The 21,914-nt window shown below is 42.4% G+C and overlaps 1 protein-coding gene across 2 annotated transcripts in view; it reads left to right on the top strand.

Annotated features, from left to right (window-relative positions):
- The window catches only part of BCAT1 (branched chain amino acid transaminase 1), a 392,482-nt gene that overhangs the window by 327,474 nt on the left and 43,094 nt on the right, over positions 1-21,914 (top strand). For both annotated transcript variants that reach the window (XM_078674099.1, XM_078674098.1), the window contains exon 7: positions 6,823-6,965. In XM_078674099.1, coding sequence (XP_078530225.1) covers positions 6,823-6,965 — 143 coding nt within the window. The remainder of the gene's footprint in view (positions 1-6,822; positions 6,966-21,914) is intronic.

The raw sequence follows: 21,914 nt of genomic DNA, 5'->3' as shown, positions 1-21,914 counted from the left end.
ATACTCCTTAGCCTTAATCTCCAATGAGAAGTACCGGGTAACCCCCTGATTAATAATTTTCAGTTGCGCCGGGTAATTAAGAAATGCCTGGATCTTTTTTTCCTCGAACGGCTTCACCATCTGCCTGAGTCTCCAACGTCTCTCAACCGTGATATGGCAGAAGTCCGGCCTAACAAAAAAGGATATCTCACCACTTGTCCTCCTGGCGTCTGGTCTTGCTTTATCCAAGATGGATTGTCTCAATTGAAAATTTCCGAAAAAGACCAGGATGGCCTGTGGTTTGTCTCCTTCCTTCGTCGGTAGGCGCCGTTTGAAAGGGATACGATGAGCCCTTTGTATCTTAGAAGCCCAGTTCCAGTTTGATAGTTCGGGGAAAGCTGAAGAAAACAGAGTGATGATATAACTCCTGACATCGGACCCCTCCACTCCTTCCTGCACTCCGAGAACTCTTAAGTTGTTCCTTCTCTGTCGGTTCTCTGATTCCTCCAGCTTCCAATGTATGTCTTTGATCTGGGCCTCATGATCCTCCACCATTGTAACTACCTTTAACGTTTCGCTCTCAGCTCCCATTACCCTGTCCTCCAGCTGAGTAACTCTTGCACCCATATTAGAAAACGCTTTGGATAGTTTGCGGACTACTCCCTGCATCTTCTGCAACCCTGCCTGGGTTTTCCTGCTGTCATGGCGCGCCTCCTTTCTATGGGCCAATATAGCTTGATGAATTGTCTCCAATGTAGAGGGTCCTTCAGGTTTTGTGGCGGTAGCGGAACTATCGCCGGTTACTGACAGTGGGGTGTTAGCAGAATAATCCCAGGAGAGGTCTTTTCTCTGCTTACTCGCAATACCTTTTTTTGTTGTAGATGGTAGGTCCACATCGCTTTCTTCAAGATCCAGATCTGATTCCAAGCTGCTAGCCCCCGGTGACTTACTTAAAGCATCTTCTGACCACTCTGCTTCCTCAGTCAGTGAGAAGAAGCAGTCGCTCTGTTCTTTCTCCTCTTCCCCACTGTCCTTCGGTGCCATAGTAACCGCTTCATGCCCCATTTGACATACAGTCTCTTGATACATTGTTGGGAGCCTATCCAGCTCCTTTGATACATTATTAATGAGTGGCACTCCTTCTCCCATTGGAAAAATACCATCTAGATTGGGGGACAATATACTTGTAAATGACTGCTTGATTTCATTAGTTTGCCCCTGCAATAGCTCCTGTTGATGTCCCCCCTTATTTTCAACATTAAGAGAAACCTCAGGGCATATAGTTTTGTCATATGTTACAGTGTCTGTGTGAAGTGTTATTACTGGGCTTCCACCGACAGCAGCCTGACCCCCAGCAGCTGCCCCAGCCGTACCACCAGAAATCCCCTCGAGTGAATTCACGGGGACAGTACTCACAATAGTTGCTGCCTCTTTGCTCCGTTGTAGCAGCTCAACCACCGAGGGTCCACCTGGTTTCTGCCTACTATTATCGGCAGTTGTACCGCCCTTCCCACTCCTCAGTTCCACCGGGCGTTGTTTGGAGAGTTGTCCCGGAGAGTTGTCCGTGCCTGTCATGGCATTCTCGTTAGGCGCAGGAGCTGCCTCGCTCCGCGCTCTTCTTGCGGTGGCAGCCTCAGCTGCCTTCGTAGTAACATTGGCTGCGATCTTCGGAGCCATCGTGGTGGCGCTGGTGAGCTGATGTAGCAGGCGCCGCAGGTACACCGAGACGCAGCGCCACACAAGGAGAGCAGTTCCAAGGCAGTGAGAACGCCTGCCGCCGAACAGCAACGAAAGCGCGCGGGGGGAGGGGGGTGAGTACAGCATCCGACGCCGTTATGAGCGGGGAGCGGAGACCGAACAGTGGGAAAGACCGTGCCTGCTCTCACATCGGGCACATTGCACTCTGGACCGCTACCGTCTAGGTTCGCAAGCGTCCGCTTAGACGGGCGCCATCTTGCTCCCCCATTTATAGCTCCAACCCACAGAAAGGCAATATCCAATATCCAATATCAAAAACAGAAATCGCTAGATGGCTAGTAAATATATCCAAATTTGCTACATCAAAGCAAAACGAACACTACCTATGATGACAAGAGCTCATTCAACACAGAAAAATACCAGCATTAATGCCTTTTTAGGAATTACCCCACACATTTTTACCATACACTATTGTGTAGATGTGCAACCAGACAACAAGCTCTGGTGGGTCAAAAAGTTCTATGTAAATTATTTCAAGCAAATGTACCATCTAATGCCACAGCAAGGCGAGTACTGCTTTACAGTCTATGCATACCATATGTATCAGCAACCAACTTATGCTGCGAATAGAGTATGTTCAGGGACGCACTGGCTACCTGATGTTTTGGTTGACTGCCAAGCTGGGGCCCGATTTTACTGCAGTGGGGGCTGATTTATGGTGATGGGGACCTGCATTTGCTTCTAAGTAAAGAAAGCAAAACAAATGGTTTAAAAGCATCCTTTACTTAGAAAGGCCCAGTAGTCAGTCCGGCCCTGAGTATGTTACCCTGTAAACATCTATCTATTCACAGCGTGTAGTGCTGCAGATTCACATGCACCCTCCCACCTCTCCGGCAGGTATTAGATGGTGACACAAATAGAAGAAACTTCCAGCATGTTCAACAGCAAATTCCTAACTTAGCAGACTATATCCTCACTTCCTGTATGTTATGTTATGTTATAATGTATTTATAATGCACTCAAATACTCATGAGTGACCTGGCGCGCAAAGTGACTGTAACAGTGTGGAGCAGATAATTAGATGGGCTGATTAAAAAGGAAAGTTTTCAGTTGTTTTTTAAAGAGTCTAGGATCCTGAATATTCTGCAATTCTTTAGGAAGAGCATTCCATGCCACTGCTGCTTTAACGGAGAGGGACTGAACCCACAAACGCATCCTTTGAAATCGGGGGATCGCCATCCGTTGTTGGGTGGCTGAGTGCAGAGATCTACTGGGGGCATAGAAAGCAAAGTGCTTCCTGATATACGTCGGTCCTGAACCGTGCAGGGCTCTGTGAGCCAGAGTGAGAGCCTTAAATTGCACTCTATGGGCCACAGGAAGCCAGTGCAGATCCCGTAGATGCTGTCTGACGCTTGATCTTCCTGAGATATTAAACAGAAGCCTGGCCCGTGGCATTCTGTATGGTTTGCAATTTTTTCAGCAGATATCCAGGGATGCCAATGTTGGCATAGTCATTGCGGAATAGAATAAGGGCACGGGCCACCATTTCCTTGGCTGACCTAGGTAACATGGGGAAGAACCTTCTCAGTGGTTTAAGAGTACCAAAGCAGAATCCGGTAAGTTTCTTAATCTGCGTGGAAAACCTAAGGTCTTCTCCAACCAGACCCCCAGGTTCTTTACTGGATCACCCACCGAATTGGGTCATGGGTAGTCTGGAGGCCACAAGATTCCTCTAAAGGCAGGAGGAAACTGACCGTACAGAAGGACCTCCGACTTGTCCTCGTTGCACTTCAGTTGGGCATGTGCAAGCCACTTGAAAACAGACGAGTGACAATTCTGGGCAGTTTCTGATGACAAGTTGGAGTCCTTCCAGGTATATAGGAGCTGGGTGTCATCAGCATATGCTATAACTTTAGCACCCAGCTCCTCTGCCAGAAAAATCAAAGGAGTTAGATAGATATTAAAGAGCAAGGGGCTCAGAGTAGAACCCTGTGGTACTCCTGTTGACATTTTCCTGGCGGCCGATGAAAACGGTGGCATCCAGACCGGCTGAGTGCGCTCTTCCAAAAAGGATTTCAGCCAATCCCAAGCGGGACCGATAATGCCAATGTTTGAAAGTCGGGCGAGAAGTTGTTGGTGGGGCACCATATCGAGGTGTATGGCAGGAAAAACACATTACAATCTAACAAAGGAGCAGTTGAACATGCGCAATACCTTGAGGAGGTGGTGATAGGACACATGACGCTGACCATAATACTTCTTGGAGAAAAACAACTTGCAGAGACTGGGCCCAACGCTAGATAGCTGGAGTGTTAATAGCATGTGATTCTGCAGCACTACACGCTATTAATAGATGTTTACAGGATAATTAACATACTCTTTTCTATCCGGATATCCTTTTCAGAGACTACTGAAGTCTACTTAGATATTAATGTGAAAAAACACGCTTGTTATATTTGTAAATGCACAGGATTTTTATTTTATTTTTAGAGCAATGCGGGTACTAGCATTCAAAGGGCCGGAGCATACATTTGTCTGTGCAGAAAGGTTCCATGTGCCCATTTTTATAAGAATTTGTATTGTCTTCAGCACATACATTAAGGCCTTAATAACAAGTTTGGTGGTAAATACCACCAAACTTGCACATAGTTTATATATTAATACCACGGGGTTCGGTAAATCGCACATTTGTGTTATTACCTCGCACCATGGAATCCTTATTTAGTACATGTGTTAAATACTGAATGTGTGCTATTTAGCGCACATGCTAACTTCTTCACCGGATGAATTGCACAACCACAAAACATCAGGAAGCGGCCATTTTCCGCCATTCAAAGTTCCTGGAGAGTGGAACTAACCCCTAGAGAACAGAAAGCCTCAGAGCAACTCTTAAAAATACCTTAGGAGTGGACACCCCAAAAGTACATTGATAACTCCTTCCTTTGGGGGAGTGTGCAGACATTGGTTTATTTGGACAAAGCAACGTGAAACAAGACCAACAGAATCCAATGTCATCCTCTGATATCACTCAGTCATCACAAGTAGAAATTGCCAAACATTTCCATCATGGACCTAGGCAAGGAAAAGAAGTACAAGTTTATGGATCCTGTGTGGGAAGTCCTGACCAAAGAGGTGGTAAGACACCATGACTGTCTATTGTGCCATTTTATGCTGAAGATGCCACCAAAAACAAAGAAAATAATGCTGGTTGAACAAGCTAATGGCCAACATTAATGCTGAATTAACATATCCATGTGATATTGAGAATACTAAAAACAGGTTCTAAACCTTGAAATTCTAGATACTTAAGCACGTGGCCAAGCACATGCACTAAAGATTGGCAAGTGGTGATAGCTCTACACCTCAGCTCTACCTCAAGCTGTGGGAAGTATCAATTATGGCCATTCTTATTGTTAGGAGTGGATGACATGAAAGAAGGTCTTGAGTTTGGAGAAATCCAAGTTAACAGTCATGAGAGTCGTAATGGAAGTACATGTGGTTGTTAAAAAGTTGACTTGGCTGAGAATCCTCGTTGTGAAGAGTAACTGATGTAATTTGTTATACATATCAACATTGATCCATGTATATGTCATAGGGGCTCTAATATTACTGCTGATATGTATATTGATGATGAATTGTTGATTTGTCTGCCCAGTACCTTAAGTGTGATATGTTACTAAATTATGACTAATGTTGCTTCTGGTCAGCATCATAACATTGTGGTTTCGTACAGAGTTCCTAACACTCCAGTTCAGTATATTCCGATCAACATCACACAGCATTTGCTCATAAATAGTGTTTCATTTTACAGTTTCAGCACACTTGTTCCTGTCTACCTGAGGTCACCACATGAACATGAGTGCAGCAAATTTGACCCTGGGATATCAGGAACTCCTGCTGTAGCACAGATGTTTGCTTTGCTGGCATTAGCTTTGTGGGTGCCCGAGGGGAACCGCATATGCTACTCACTTTTGCTAATGGTTGACAGAGAAATGCTACCCATTAACTCTACTGTCTGCTATGTGGTGCCTGTTGCAGATACTTCTAGTGTTTCTAACATTTTCAGGAAGGGGGTTGGCAGTTAATCCCCATGTTGGTCACCAGAGTATCTGTAATGGTGAAAATATGTTTTGCATAGTGCCTATATTGAGGCTATGTATCCTCTGGAACTCAAGCTGACTTGTGTTCGTGGGTTTCAACCTTACTCAGTCAATCCAGGCTCTGATCCATAAGTTGCTGCACCAATTGATGTCACTGATTGGTGGTCTGGTTTGCACCCTCATGCTATGTAGTTTGTTGTTACAGAACATGGATCTGGCATGTCATGATATAGTGGCCTTAACAGTGCTACATCCATTTCGGGAGACTGTAGATTGGAAGTGTGAGCTGGTGCAATCAACCTGTGAGAGCTTCCCCTGTCCCTGCCAGTTAATGTAGGTCTGGCCATGTGTGTGTAATATGTAAATATTTTCAACCCAAGCAGTGCATGTACTGTTTTTTCCCCAATTTATGTGTTGCTCTTTGCTCTTTGAATTTTATTATTTTTAAATCTTTTCTTTCATTCTGTACACTTTCATGAATTTTTGTCACCTGCTTTTGACTGGAGGCGCGGGGACACGCCGTGAAGGCGTCACCAAGCGCTCTATAAGCTTCTTTATTATTATTTTTTTATTATTATTTTAAGGTGTATTATCCACCGGTTTTTAATGTCCTCTCATACTTGTAATTGGGTCTTATTAATCACGTGTTATTTTTCGCATGTGATAAATAGTGCATGCCCTAAATTGTGCATGTGGACTACAGATATGCGATATTAAGCACATGTGCACATATACTTTTTTTAACTTTTGATCAGATGATTTGTTAGTCATGCAGTAATTACCACAACGCCTAGCTCATAATCAGGGTAGAAGTCGGTAACTCCATGAGTTAGAACAGGTGCTCTGGATTTCGCACTTTAGAACCTGTACGACAACCCTGGTTATTGTTTCTAAGTTGTGCTGTCACTGAGTTAATAATATAGTCCAAGCTCTATAGTTACAATAGTTTCTTGAAAATCTAGCACAGCTTCATTTGAGTTCTTAATCCGACCCTAATAGATGTAAAGCATTTTTGAATGATAAAGAACATTTTGTTTTCTTATAGGAATTATGGCGCCTCCATTTTCGCCCAGAATGAGGCTATTGAAGCAGGATGTCAGCAAGTATTGTGGCTGTACGGGGATGACCATCAAATCACGGAAGTTGGAACCATGAATCTTTTCCTTTACTGGATAAATGAGGATGGAGGTATGGTGACGTATAATCAAATGCAGCAGCTTGAAACTATTACGAGGATGTCATCTGTAATATTTCTGAAATGCAGTAAAGTATACGTGGAGGCCAAGAGAAAAAAATAGCTGGTCTGCATTGATTGACTTCATGCAATATATTTTAAAAAGAGACGTTCCCCTTTATTACCTGCACTTAAACTGTTCCAACGCTACACTGTACAGGTTTTCAGCACACATACACTAGCTAAATCCACTTTCGTAGAATCTAGTGGAGCATTTTGTGCATAGGTGATGGTTATCCTGAAAACCTGACTAGACTTGGGCCATTGGGGAACGGTGTTGGACAGCCCTGATCTTCGCAGAACACGTGCCCCTGTGTTCTTAGACCTTGCGATTTAACCACAGAATCAGAGCCCAAGCAGAATCTGGGAGTGCACAATTTCCCCCCTCCGTGCACTCAAATTGTTAACACTTAAATTAAGGTCACTTTTTATAAATATAGCCACTTTAACTGTGGCTGTACACGTATTGTAATAAAACAAAGGCGAGAGAGGGCGTGTTTCTGGCATGGCATTTTAGATATGGTTAACTGCGAGATAAGAGTCTCTCTCCTCCGGCATTACAGGACTGGAGGAATGCACGTTTGTACTCAGCTTTTTTACTCACAGTTGAAGCAAAGTCATCAAAGGATGCCAATCAAGCATGCTGGGTTTTGGATTTTCTTCTGTGTGCCAGCTGTAGAGAATAATTCTGCTAAATCTGTTGCTTGACTGTCGGTAAAATACTGAGTTCAGTGGTTTGTGTTCATGAGATACTTGAAACGCTTACCGTAGGGTAAGGGTGACAGAAATGCAGCATACCCACTGTTGTAATAGAACATCAACACTTGCAGTGCGAACCTCAAAGCCTACTTTTAATGGCACAATTGTTAAAGCTAAAACAGGCAAGACTGTTACAACAAACGCTGTTTCACGCTCATGTGGTTTTATTGATTAGTGGCTTTCCATCTGCACTAACTCAATTGTATTTTGTGACCTAGGCAATCATGCATGACACAGTGCAAGCAAATCAACATTCTCAACACCTTAGTCCAGATTCGGCTATCAAACATTCTATATATAATCACTACAGCTGCAGAGCTGGTGATAAGGACAACATATAGTAAGACAAAGCTGTCCTCGAAGCATCAATATCCTCCACCTCCATTTCAGGTCTTAGCATTCTTAAAACATTACCATGGTGGTCCTCTTGTTTTTCGCCACTGTAGTGGTAAAAGCAATCTCTGTAGTGGCTGGCTCTGCCTGTTGACTAGGTTCACGGTGAAGTCCTGAAATGTGTTTATCTCTTGTTTCTCTGGGCTGCTGTTGGGGCTAAAGGACCCATGCTGAGCACACATTAACAGCCTGCTCCTTTTGGGGTCCATTGGTCTATTATCTATTGATTCATAACTTATCTACAATAAACCCACCAGGAATCTCCCAGCATGTGTCTTGATCTTCTGTAGGTAGAAGTATTCCTCAATTTCTGAAACTGAGGGTCAGTGTTAGGCATATTATTATCCAGTTTATATCATATTTATTTTCTCTGAGGAATCATCATTGAAAGCGAGCTTATGTTCTTTGCTGTGCATTGTTTTCCTCAGATTGCACAAAAGATTCATAAACAGAGATTTTCTGTGAATGAGATTTCCCATGTATGGGTCAGTAACCTCTATTTCATATCTCAACTTGCCCTATATGGGAGATCTAGACTGAAAAAGCCTTACCAAGAGCAGCCTCGCCCTTGTTTTCTTTAGGACACATGACCAGGTAACATTATGTTGTCTCTACCAACTCTGTACTGTTTCTGCTTCCATTCTGTGGATTCCCAAGTCCCACTAACCTCAAGATACAGGCGCTCAAAGCCTGGTCCAAAATCTTCTGTGAGGACCAACCTCCCCAATGATGTCACAGGTCCTCTCTTACTTGGCTATATCGGAGTATCTGATCGTCCTAGGCTAGACATGTTTATGGCACCCCTTTTTTTAGCACCTGTAAAGCTACACAGGTTTGAGAGTGATCTCCTAAGCAGGAAGTGCCAATATAAGAAAACACTCTACGTTTGTGGTGCTCGATCCTTCGCAGTTGAGTTTGCAGCACAGCTTTTTTGTTGCCTCCATCCGTCGTCCGTTTCAGGGAAAGAAGAAATGTTTGCTGCATCCTGTCTGCTGTTCATCACAGAACTGTGTGCTTGAACAGCTTTCTGTTATCGAGAAGGCACTGTCTTCAGATAGATTTTCTAGGATCCATGGTTGGAGTTACATGGCTGAGCTCCAGAAGCTCAAGTTGCCTGTCATGTGTCCCTAAAAGGATATTTCCCTAGTGCCTTCCTCCTTTGTCTCTCCCTGAGAGTACTGGTGCTCCAAAGAATTGTGTATTCTCTGGCGCCCAGCAAGCTCAGTTAACAAACACCCGTCTGAATTCCATACAAATACACCTGTAGAGTATTGTGTTTTTAAACTTTGTTGACTTCTGGTAATGTTTGACTTGAAGTGTTTTTTTTATTATCTAGTGTAACCTTAAAATACAGTACTACCTTTAGATGAAGATGAGGATCATATGTTGTCTGGGAAAAACGGACTTTATTGAGTACACGTGGGTGGCTGATTTTTTTTGTAGCCCTAATGTATAGTGTGTGGAGGAGTGAAGATGATTTAAAGTTGTGATGCTTCCCCTGGGGATCATGTAGTATAAATCCCCCTTCTTTAATGAGCGCCTTCATCCAGCTTTATCTGAGTGTTCCACCCCCTAGAAATTGAATATTTTCCATGTATGCATTTTTGTAAGTCATCAATCTTGCACCAAACCTCCACAGCCTGTGTTTCAGTCGTGGGGGAGAAGGTGATAGCCTGGAGAGACAAGGTTGTAAAATGACCCTTGACTCTCTTGAAATATAAGATTCAGCCTGCGAAAGAATTTCTAACACATGGAAGTGGAGGTCATCTTTAAAGTTTTTGACAGGGTGTTTGGCAACCTTTATTTCAAGTCTGGTTCTCAGGGTTACTGATGAGATGGAATATGATGCAGGTCTTATTAAGTATGTCGTACACCCAGTCAAAAATCGGGGGCTGTTGGCATGGTGTTGTGCATATAAGTACCATTGCAAAGTAGTCAACACGAAGTCATATTCCTACATCATAAATAGCAGCTGCTTGCAACATCTTGTAGCAAATGGCTTGTTAGCTGCCTTCCTTTGTTGTATGCTTGGAATAGGAGGCTATTGCAGTAAGTGTGGCTCCTGACGTTGTGTAATCATGTCTATAAGAAAATAGACAACCACACCAGAAATTATTATGCTCGCCCCCTCCAGGACTAGACCCATTTCATCCTGTCAAATATTTCTGAATGTGAACATCTAGAAAGAGTTTCTACAATGACACATTTCTACCAAGACTTAGTGGACAAAATACATAAAGCTATGACTTTAGTTATGGATCTGCTGGCATGTGGGTTTTAAAAAACTATACATTAGCCAGATGTACTGAAAACAAAGAAAGAGTTATTCGTGTTGCGATAAGTGATGGCGCCTCCACAGTTTAACGTAAATTCTTGGAAAACAATTCTTCAAACGGTGCTACAGAAAGGAGAACAACCCACAACCTCCCAACAGAACCGTAGTCCACACGCAGTAAATACAGAGGATCTGTGTACACGTTAGTTTGTTGACAGTCTGAGTGCTGTACGTAATTGGAACAACCACAGAACAAAACACAATACAAGATGTTGATAGAAGTATTCTTTCGGTTTAGATTTATTCCGGGTGCCCAGCCAACCCGTGTTTCGTCAGGGAGCAACAAACTAACGTGTGCACAGATGTACGACCATTGGAAATTGCAATTCGCAAATTGCGCCAAATTGCGAGCCGCAATTTCCCATGTTCAAAAGTGTCTGAGACACTGTTTGTGATTCTCAATGGGGTCGCAAATTGCATGCTTCATGCATTGTAATGAGGCTATTGCATTTTGCGACTCCATTGGGAATAGCTGGCACTCCCAGGGATGGTGGCCTACTAGGGTCAGCAGACCTCCATGTCTGGGACTGCTTTTAAATAAAGCAGCTTATTTTTTTAAATGCAGCCTGTATTCCTTATAGGAAAAAGGAATGCATAAAAAAAAAAAAATGAAACGTTTTTGTTTCATTTTTTAAGGGCAGGTAGTGGTCCCTGGGACCATTGCCTGCTCTGAAAAATTGTTTGTGCACCCATTCACAAAGGGGAAGGGGTCCCCAGGGGACTCCTTCCCGTTTGCGAATGGTTTACCACCCTCTTGAAGAGGGTGGTAAACTGCGAGTGGTTTGCGACTGCAATTACGGTCATAAAAAACATTCTTACATAGGTGTTGGACTCGCTATTAGGAAGGGATGCCCTTGGAACACCCCTTCCTAATAGCGAATCGCTAACTCTATTTTGCGAGTCACCGTTTAATTAGCGACTCGCAAAATAGGGTTAGTACATGGGCCACATGTTTTTTTCGTGTGCAAACGGGTATAAAACCGATTTGCCCACGCAAAAAAACTGTTGTGCATCTGGCCCTAGATATTTAAAGAAATATGTTTATACTCTGCCAATGAAATATTATTAACAACTATTTTGCTAAGTGTAACCTACTTTGAATGTCAGTGGGAATTGCAAAAGCAGACTAAGCTCAAAATACACGACCAAACCCCTGAACTTAACTCTAAAAAACTGAAAGGAAAGCTGAAGGGAAATAATTAAAAGGAAAATTTTATAAAGAAGGCCAAATATTATCTAGTGTCAGGCCATTGTATCTATCTATGTATGTATGTGTGCATGCATTCATGTAGTATTTGTATTGCTCAATCCTAGCCAAACAGGTAGCAGGCCGTAGCAGGCCATTTTAAAGTATTGTCAGTGATACATCAGGGGCCTGAGTCCACTGACAACTCACCTATGTTCCTCAATTGCCAAGTATTTTATTTATTTATTTATAGGTTTTAAGTATATCCTCCATGAGCGTTGAAGTTCAGTTGGTAGAATGTTCAGAAGGTCAATGCTAGTGTGCAGTTCAGCTAACACATGATCGATCACAATAAACATATTGTCTAGTGCTATTCCTATATAAAAAAAGAGTATGACTTTGTTAAAGCTTCATAAGGCACATTCATCATTTTGATAACTACCATATGTACTCTGTAATAAGTCTGTGTCTCTCAAAATCTAACCTCACTTCAGGCAGGGATGCAGTTGTAGGCTAGCCTAAACTACGGCCAAAATGCAGCATCTTGTCTTAAAATTAAACATTTCTGTAGAAGCAAAACTCCTAACTAAAGCACATAGGGGCTGGTTAAGAAGAGATTTACAAAAAGATTAGTTATTAGTAGATGGGAGTCTCTCACAGTTATTCATTGACAGGTGTGTAGGCTGTAGTAAATGACAATGACGAAATGTAAGTAAACAGATCCAGTTTATTGAATATACATCCAGGGTCTCCAGGCTTGCCACTGACAGAGCAGAATCCAACATTTTAACTCATGCTCCCATTCAGGGTTGTAAGTAGGCCATTCCAAGGTACAGGTGAGGGGGGAGGTGCGGGTGAGTAGGGTTAAACGATGGAGGGAAAGATTATAACACATTTCCCTTCTCAAAGAAGAGCAAAACATGTTAGTAAAGCAATTGAATACATAAACTAGAAGGTCATATCGAGGGGAACAACAACACTCTAAAAGAGTATGGTCATGGAGGTTAAAACATGTTATGTAACAAAAAGGTTCAATACATTAGAGTCCATGCAAAGTCATGTTGTGGGGTTATCAAAGCTATATATCTATACGGTGCATTACATAGTCTTTCTTCCAAGTGGGAGGACACCTTTTCCACTCCACACTGTGCAACAAGTTGTCGTCCCTTCAATGGGAGGCCCGAGATGATCCTTGTGGTATGAGCCTTTGGGGACAGTCGCCCAACCTGTCATTCGACCACTATCCAAACTTACCACGTTCTTTTTTACTTGCTTGATTCTTTCTGGTTCGTAAAACTTATGGAACTTAGTCTATTAACAGGATCTTTGACAAGTACCCATTGCCCTTCTTTCCTTCGCTCCTGGTTTCTCACACCCCATTTACCATCATACCACTTCTTGTACTTGTCTTGGTGTAGAGTCATTGTGATGCTCCCCTGATCCTCCTCCACTCCTTGATCACTAAATAACAATTTAGGGGCTAGCTTAGTGCCTAGTTTTCCTCCTCTCAGTATCTTGAAAGGAGATAATCCAATCACACTATTGAGAGTGGTGTGATAGGACCGCAACATGTCTGACTGTTTGTTACTGGGGTTTCTCTGATGCAGTAGCTAACTGCATGGACTCCTTTAACATTCTCTTGCAACGTTCCACTAAGCCATTGGCGTTGGGGCAATATAATGGAGTTTTACCATTTTGAATGAACATATCAGAAATTAACTTCCTCGTTTCATCTGAGCAGAACTGGACCCCATTATCCATAATAAGGGTATTGGGAATCCCTTCTGTGGTAAATGTATCTAACAAAAATGGTATTAAACTATTTGTATTGATGTTATTGACAAGATCCAACGGGATGAAAATCAACTAGAACTAATACATATTTATCATGTATTTATTTATTTATTTATTTATTTTTGATTTTTAAATAGCACAAACTTGACCCGAGGGATGAGAACCAAGGATTACATATAATGGTATAACAAATGTAGGAAGGAAAAGGTCATAGACTATAAGGCTTTACATGGATTACATATACATCATTTACAGGAAGTATAGCAAAAGTGGGAAGGGAATAGTCAGACAATATAACACAGGAAGGAGGTAAACAGGGGCCAATTACAGGAGATAGATACATTTGGAATTGGCACTCACACTGCATGAATGGCCATCCCTTACTTTGCTTTCCACCATTGAGTCCATGTAAGGCAACCAGCAATCAGCTCTGGCTCTATTTTTTGTTAAACTTCTCCCTCGGGGGGCCTCCATCGGCCAGGTCAACAATGCGTTCTCTTAGTCCAAATGGGGGTATAACTTCTGGACCTGAGAACTAGGAACTAGATCCCCCATCCACAGATAACTTTTCTTATGTTCCAAAAAGGTTACAATACTTTGGGCAGGTTATTGCATTTCTGAGGCCCGCCATGTACCCGCCATGTACTTTTTTCTCTTTCAGAGCAGCCAATGTTTTATCTTTTAACATGTAATCCATCCATTCATTTTTCACAATGACTGGAACAGATATGGCTAACATGGTATTGCCATGATTAAAACTATCCCCTTGCTCCTGTTGTATGGGCATACGTAGTCTGCTGCCAGATTTTTCTCTCCACGGACATATTCCATTCTAAAGTGGAAACCCTGCCGACTAAAAATCCATTTAGAGATACGTTGTATAATCTTTTCTATCTCTTTTCTTGAAAAAAACAGACATTAGAGGTTTGCGTTCTGTTTTCAGGTGGAATGGTAAACACCATGCTATGTTCTTCCTCAATTTCATCCTGAAAACACATGACTTTATTGGTCTCCTGCAGTAGGTGCTACATAATTATTTGAAAAGCAGTGGCCACAGCAGCGAACCCAAAAGGCATCCTAAGGAATTAGTATGTCCCAAATTGTGAAGTAAATGAGGCTAAGGCCTGTGATCCTGGGTGCAGTGCAACCTGGTGATATGCTTGTGATAAGTCTAGCACACTAAAATATTTTGCATCATGTTTGAGACTAAGTATTTCATTTATCCTTGGCATGGGGTACGTGTTCACCCATATTTTGGAGTTTAAGTCTCTCAAATCTATGCATTAGCCTATGTCTTTACCTCCACTCTTGGAAGCAAAGACTATAGGGAAAAGCCATTCAGTGCAATCAATCTCTTCTACGACCCCTTTCTTTACCAGTTTGTCCAATTCCTATTTTAAATGTGCCTTCATCAATGGATGATGTTTTGTGCATGCCTGTTACATCTGTTGGTTTCAACTTAGTTTTGTGACTAAGCAATCCCAACTTCTCTTTAAATTACCTGGGAATTCATCACAGATCTCTTTCCCTACTTCTGTTCGGTCAAGGAGTAAAACTTGTTCCTCATTGTTAGGGTCCAGTTTCATGCCTAAGGGCCTGATTTAAATCTCAGTGGGCGGGTTACTCCATCACAATGGTGACAGATCTTGTCCACCGAAATATAAATCCCGTTATATCCTGTGGGATTTATATTTCGGCGTAATGGGTCACCATTGTGACGGTGTTACCCGTCCGCCGAGATCTAAATCAGGCCCTAAGCCTTTCTGATGTTTCCACCTAAAAAGTTTGACCTTTGTTTAGTTAGGTAAACCTTCCTTACCGTGTGTCTGTCTTTAAAGGATATCCTCATTTTGATCATGCCCTCCAACGGTATGGGATCTCTATTTTCCCCCGCTGGTTTCATGTCTGGGGGTTTTAGTACATAGTCCTTTATCTTTATACTTTCATGGGAAGTTTTACTGTCAATATGTGTGTGTGGGTAACACGAGTCAGGAAACACATTCATCTTTACACCATCCAGCAGTCCGTCACATGTGTAGTAGTTGGTTTTCCCATCCCTTTCAGAAGAATTCACTTGAAAAATAAATCTTTTATTTTCCCCACACGCACGTCGTCTGATCTAATACCACTGACAATCTTTTTACCTTCCCTACAAGCTTTGGCAAAGTGACCCTTTTGTTAGATTTTCTACATATGACACCGCTTGCTGCACATTAGCTGAGTGATTATTGTTCCCACGCCTAAAACATTTGAGTTCCTAGCTGGTTTTGTTTTTGTTGTGTTGCAACTGTTCATATTTTACCTTACATACTACTTCAACTTGCTTCAGGATGTTCACAGCTCCATTAGTTTTCTGCAGATCCGGAGTTAATGTAATCTCTTTTACACACAAAGCAGTATGTTCAATTACTTTTGCTATGTTGATAGCTTCAGTTAGACTAGGATTTAACAATAACAGTTTTTCCTGTACTTTATGGTCATTGGTACATCTGACTCATTGGTCTCTTATGAGGGAATCTGTGAGTGTGCAAAATTAACAAGTTGCAGAAAGTCCCTTCAATACTGTGATATATGTGGCAACCTTCTCATTTTTTGCTTGGCCCTATTAAAGAATTTGTGCCTCTCTAACACCACATTAGTGGTTTCTTTGAAGTGACTTTCTAACTTTTCTAATGTGGTTCGAAAAACATCTGTTTCGTCTTCATAGTCCTCTTCCCCATTAGCTTCCTCAGAGATATGTTCTAGAATGTCCTCATAAACTTTCCTTTCATGCACTCCTACATTATGTAATAATATGTGCTGCTTAAGGACTGATGATAATGTTTCTCCTTCTGTTGCAATTGAATAAGATTCTAAACATTTTGATCCATCTGTGCCAAGGCAACTCTGGTTCCCCTATATCATTTAGAAACGGAGGAGGCTTATTCATGCTGCTACAGCCATGATATGTTAAGCACTGGGAAGACTGAAGCAGAATATATATACAAAAATTGCAGAGGAGGGAAAGTTCTATCAACTGTTGGAACAATTAAGCATAGGAATGAGAAATTACAATTTAGTCGAAAAATATGTATAATGTTAATCCCAATGTAGTTCAGGAAATACAGTTGAAATGAACTTTGAACATTAAGATTAAAATATATGAGAAACAAGCAATACACTGCAGAGAGTTACAAAAATATATGTATAAAAACCCAATAAGTCAGGAGATACCTAAAATTGTATAAAACTATACTTCCCCTTACACCTCACTGAACTCAGGTATAGCCATAAGCTCTGGATATAAACTGAAAACCTAAACCAGTTTTAATTTTAAATGAGAATCACTGCAGGAAAGAACCTCCTCACAGTCCTCAATACTCCTGATACTGTATAAGGAGGTTCCAGACTCTAAAACTCTGAGTCCCAGAAATCTCCTCAGCTGCCGGAGTAAGAGTAGAAAAGGAACAATTAACACAATGATTACTACCTCTTCAGACAGAAAGGCGTCAGGCTCCAGCCAGCCGGTGAGCTGAGGCGACAAAACAGCTTGTTCCTGCAGTCCAGTGAGAAGAAGGCGCAGAAACCAGATTGCTTCCTTCGTGTCAGTAGTATAGCCAGAGAAATACTTGTCACAAACTCCCCATAGAGGCGAAAAGTTCCTGCAGTCTGGCGAGAAGGAGAGATGGAACCAGAAGATCCTTCTTCATGGGCGGGGAACGGGTGCTGAAAATCCTCCTGGCGTACATAGAGGCAGGATAGTGAGAAGGGTCTCCTCCTCCCGGCTAACGGCTACCACCCCTCCCTTCTCCCATTGTACCAGCAGGGGTGGGAAAAATGCCTCAGCACTGCCTCTCACGGAAGTGAAGCCTCTGATCAGCCAACGCGTGGTAGCAGGAAACCGGAGGCCTGCCCCAGTACCAGATGAGAGGAGTCCTCAACACGATTCTAAATGGAATCAGCGGTAGCTAGGCACACTTGAGAGTCCTCAAACCGGCACTCTCAGGACCCATCCCTGAATAGAATGTTCAGCAACAGCAGCGATATTGGCATAGGCGAAAATACATTTTAGGGGTAGAGACACAGCACTCTCTCCTGCACAGGATACGGTCCTCAATCACCATAATGTAGTAAAGGACAAACACGAAGAGTAAGTAAACAGACCCAGTCTATTGAATATTCATCCACTGTCTTCAGGCTCGCCACTGACGAAACGGAATCCAACATTCTAACTCAAGCTCCCACTCCGGGTTCTAACTGGGGCATAACAAGGTACGGGTGAGATCGGAGGAGAAGGGGCAAGTAAGAAGGGTGAAACAATGGAGGGAAAGATTTTAACAAAAGCACACAGCGCCATATTTATTGAATAACGATAGCTTGTAGACTTTTCATGACCAACGGCAGGTGTGGAGACACACGGGTCTTCAATTGGCAGATCACAATCGCTTGTAGCCCCATTGGTAAGCAACCCCAGCAGGCCACCATACCTGGGAGGGGCTGCCATTCTCAATGGGGTCGCAAATTGCAAGTGCCTCATTAGCCACATCGCTGCTTACTACTTTCCCCTGCTGTGCTGGACAGCAATGAAAGCGGGTGTGGTAATGACGAGCTCAGCTCGTCATGAGCACCTGAGAGGTATATGCCATGACGAGCTGAGCTCGTCATGAGCATGGAAGGGGTTAATATTCATGAGGCATGCAATTTGCGACTCCATTGAGAATGACAAACAGTGTCTCAGACACTGTTGTACATTGGAAATTGCGACTCGGAATTTGCAAATCGCAATCAACCCCAAATTGCGACTCACAATTTATTGGTCGTACATCTGGCCCTTGGTTGTCCTCGGATCAGCCTACATAGGATTGCTCCTATACAACCTGCCAGAAATGTAGCTGTAGGTTAACGAGTCCTGAAGCACAAGGCTGTATCTGGCCAAGTAGTCATGGTTGTGACAACCCTTCTGATAAAAACACCTCTGGGGGTGACAAAGTTACATGCACCCTTATCAACACTAGGTTGCTAGTGAAAACCAAATTCTAATTGGCCGACTTTTTAGACAACTATCAGTTAGACATTGTCTCTGTAACTGAAACTTGGGCCAAACCCATATCTGGCCCAGATATGGTCTTGGCTGTCCATAGATTAGACAAGACACACAAGGGGAGTGGGGGTTTAGCTGGTATCTATCAGGACAAAATGGGTCCATTTTCGTGCCAGCACCTTCCAGTGAATGCGAGGCACTCTCATGTAACATTGAATTGACAAATCCTCAATCCTTAAATAGTATACCGCCCACCCGGTCCAAGGACCCCCTATATACAAGACCAGCGGTTAGTTCCCTCCTAGAATCCTGTTTACTTAATGCAGATTTAACAGTTTTAGGAGATTTCAATTTTCGCCTCGAGGCCCGCTAGATAAAGATACTGAGACATTAGTTGACATTATGTCATGTCTTAGCCTGACCCAAATAGTAGATGGTCCGACACATCTTGCAGGCCATACTCTAGATGGAATCTTTATAAACAATTCTCTCATAACAAAGACAAGTAATATATGGCTGACCTGATCGGACCATAAGGTGGTAATGTTTGAAATAAAAAATCCTCATGATGATCCTCTAGCTAAGGTACCACATCATTCTCAAGCATTGCATGCCTGGAATAAAATTCAAGCTGATCGATTTCATCACCTACTTGTTGGTACTCAGCCAGCGTGGGTAGATGACTTAGAACTGTCTGTGGGCTATTTAGACTGGCTGAGCTGGGTAGTAAACTCTCTTGGGCCCTCTACAACTTATGTGCATCATAGGAGTAAATCATCTCAGCCTTGGTTTACAGACAAATTAAGGGCGCAAAGGCAATGCTGTTGGAGAAATGAGCGAAAATGGAGAAAGGAGCATAATAACCTTGAGAAAGAAAAATATAAGCATTGCATCGTGGACCGTAAGATTCTGCTACAGAAAGAAAGATCTGATTTCTTTATAAAACAAATCGAATCCTCTAAAAATTCCACTAAGCAACTTTTTCAGACAATCACTAAACTCACCCTGGTACCCACTGGAAATTCCGCAGGGTGCAGTCAAACGTTTTGTAATTCCCTTGCAAACATTTTTCAAAATAAAGTAGACGAGGTCTATAATAGGTTTTTTGCAAATAACACAATCATCCCAGTGGAAAATACTTCTCCCTCCTCGGCCCCAGAAAAAGAAACATTCAGTGCATTTACCTTCCTCACAGTCGAACCGGTAAAACATCTTATCTCAACTACTAAATTGGGCTCTGAGTCAGAGCCTTGCCCACCGGCAATGGTCTAGCTAGTACCGGACATTGCTATATCCCACCTTAACCAGAATTGTTTATGAAATGTTTAGATCAGGCTACTTTCCCAGACAGTGGAAAATAGCTTTGTTGCACCCACTTGAAAACACCTAATCTCAATCAGCTTGATCCAAATAGTTATCACCCAGTCTCTTGGCTTCCCTTCCCAGCTAAGATTGTGTCGAAAGCTATAAACGAACAATTGGCCTTTTTAAATGAAAATAACCAGCTATTAGATGCCATGCAGTTCGGATTCAGGAGCGGCCACAGCACTGAAACAGCTCTAGTTGTGGTCACAGAGTAAATAAGGACAACGTTAGAAAAAGGGAGGCAGAGCACCCATTATCTTTCTTGATCCGTCAACAGCATTTGATACAGTCAATCACTTCTTGTTGAATGACCATCTACAAAACATCAGTATCAAAGGTGGGTCACTGGCCTTGTTACGAGCTTTCCTATCCGATCACAAACAATCCGTGGCCTTGAAGGAGTTAACAACTTATCCCTTCTAACCGCCTTGCGGGGTTCATCAGGGCTCATCGTTAGGCCCAGCGCTATTCAACACATATATCACCCCCTTGGCTAGTTTGATCAAACTATTTGGGATTTCCTTGGTATCATATGTCGAAGACACCCAAAATATCATCGTGCTTTCCAGCAGTGATAACAACATTGGAAAGAGATTTTAGAACTGCATGAGTGCGGTTAGTGATTGGATAAATAACAATTGTCTGAAACTAAATTCTGCAAAGACCAAAGTCCTTTTTTGGACAATGATGTCTCCTTTTGGTCCCCTTAGTGGTGGCCTCAAGACTTAGAGAAGCTTCTAACTCTGGTCAGGAAGGTAGAAAACCTAGGTGTCATAGTTGATGACAAATTGACATTTGATGGTCAGATCAATTTGTCCGCTTCCTCTTCCTTCTACAGTCTTAGGATAATAAAAAAAAGTATTATAATACATTCTGCACGGCCTACAGAAGACAGTAGTCACCCCCTAGTTCTATCTAGAATAGATCATTTCAATGGTTTCAACCAGAAAATGCAAAAAAGATCTTTGCATAAACTTCAAACATTGCAAACCACTTCAGCACACATGCTTCAAGGTATACCTAGGTTTCAGTCTGAATTTCAGACCATAAGTAGGTTACACTAGCTTCCTATCATTCAGTGTATTACCTTTAAGGCCCTGTCCATTGCCTGCAAGGCACTTTATGATTTGGGACAAGTCTACCTGAAGGAGAGTTTTAATTGGTACCTTCCCAGTAGAACACTACGATCCAGTTCAGCCAAAAATAGGGCAGTTCCTAACTTCAAACGATCATCATGAGGCTGCAGAAGTTTTATCTACACAGCCATAAAATGGAACAGCCTACCCTAAAATCTTAAATCTGCGACAAATCTGTTATCCTTCAGAAAATCTTTAAAAACCTGGTAATTCATTAATCAGTAATGGTACTCTCAGACCTTTGTTTAACTGCACTTCAAAACGCCTTCGTGTATTTATGCGCTATACAAGTCTTTATCATGTCATATCATTTCATATTATATAAAAAAATGTCATATCATATCATATTTTATTAGTTGCCCCAGCCCCGTGCGGGAATATTAAGCAGGGTGCACCCTGTTTTGTTTTGTAAGCAATCCCCAGGCATCTGGTCATTCATTGGTCTGACTGCACATGATACTAGTCCAAGAGGATTTTGACTGCCGGCATCATGAGACAAAATGCCAGTTCAGGGCTTCAAGACTCTAGCATTGGCCATGTTGGTGTGGATGAATTTTTGCTCTCTGAATCTCCAATCAGGAACATAAGCCTGTGTTCTTTATGTGAAATGATTATTGATGAATTGCCGTCTCAGGGCTTCTGGTTTCTACAGGAAGGATAATTGTAGGTAAATGTGTTGGAGCCAGAAGCCATCCAGCTAATTGATCTTTTTTGCCACACAGTCACTGACCAAAGACAATCAGAATAGATAAGTTATGTGCCAGGATTTTGCCTTAAAGGTGCTCTCCTCCTTTCTAGAAGGAAGAAGTCAGGAAGTAAGCAGTGCATGATATGTTAGTTGGAGTGCCCCAGGAGTCGGCTCTTAGCCTCACCCTATTTAATGTCTACCTTAAGCCCTTAGACTTGCTAGCTGAG

This window comes from Lissotriton helveticus, chromosome 1_1, assembly GCF_964261635.1.
Source record: "Lissotriton helveticus chromosome 1_1, aLisHel1.1, whole genome shotgun sequence".
Taxonomy (NCBI): domain Eukaryota; kingdom Metazoa; phylum Chordata; class Amphibia; order Caudata; family Salamandridae; genus Lissotriton; species Lissotriton helveticus.
The sequence above is the reverse complement of the archived record's forward strand: the minus strand, read 5'-3'. Positions and strand labels throughout refer to the sequence as shown.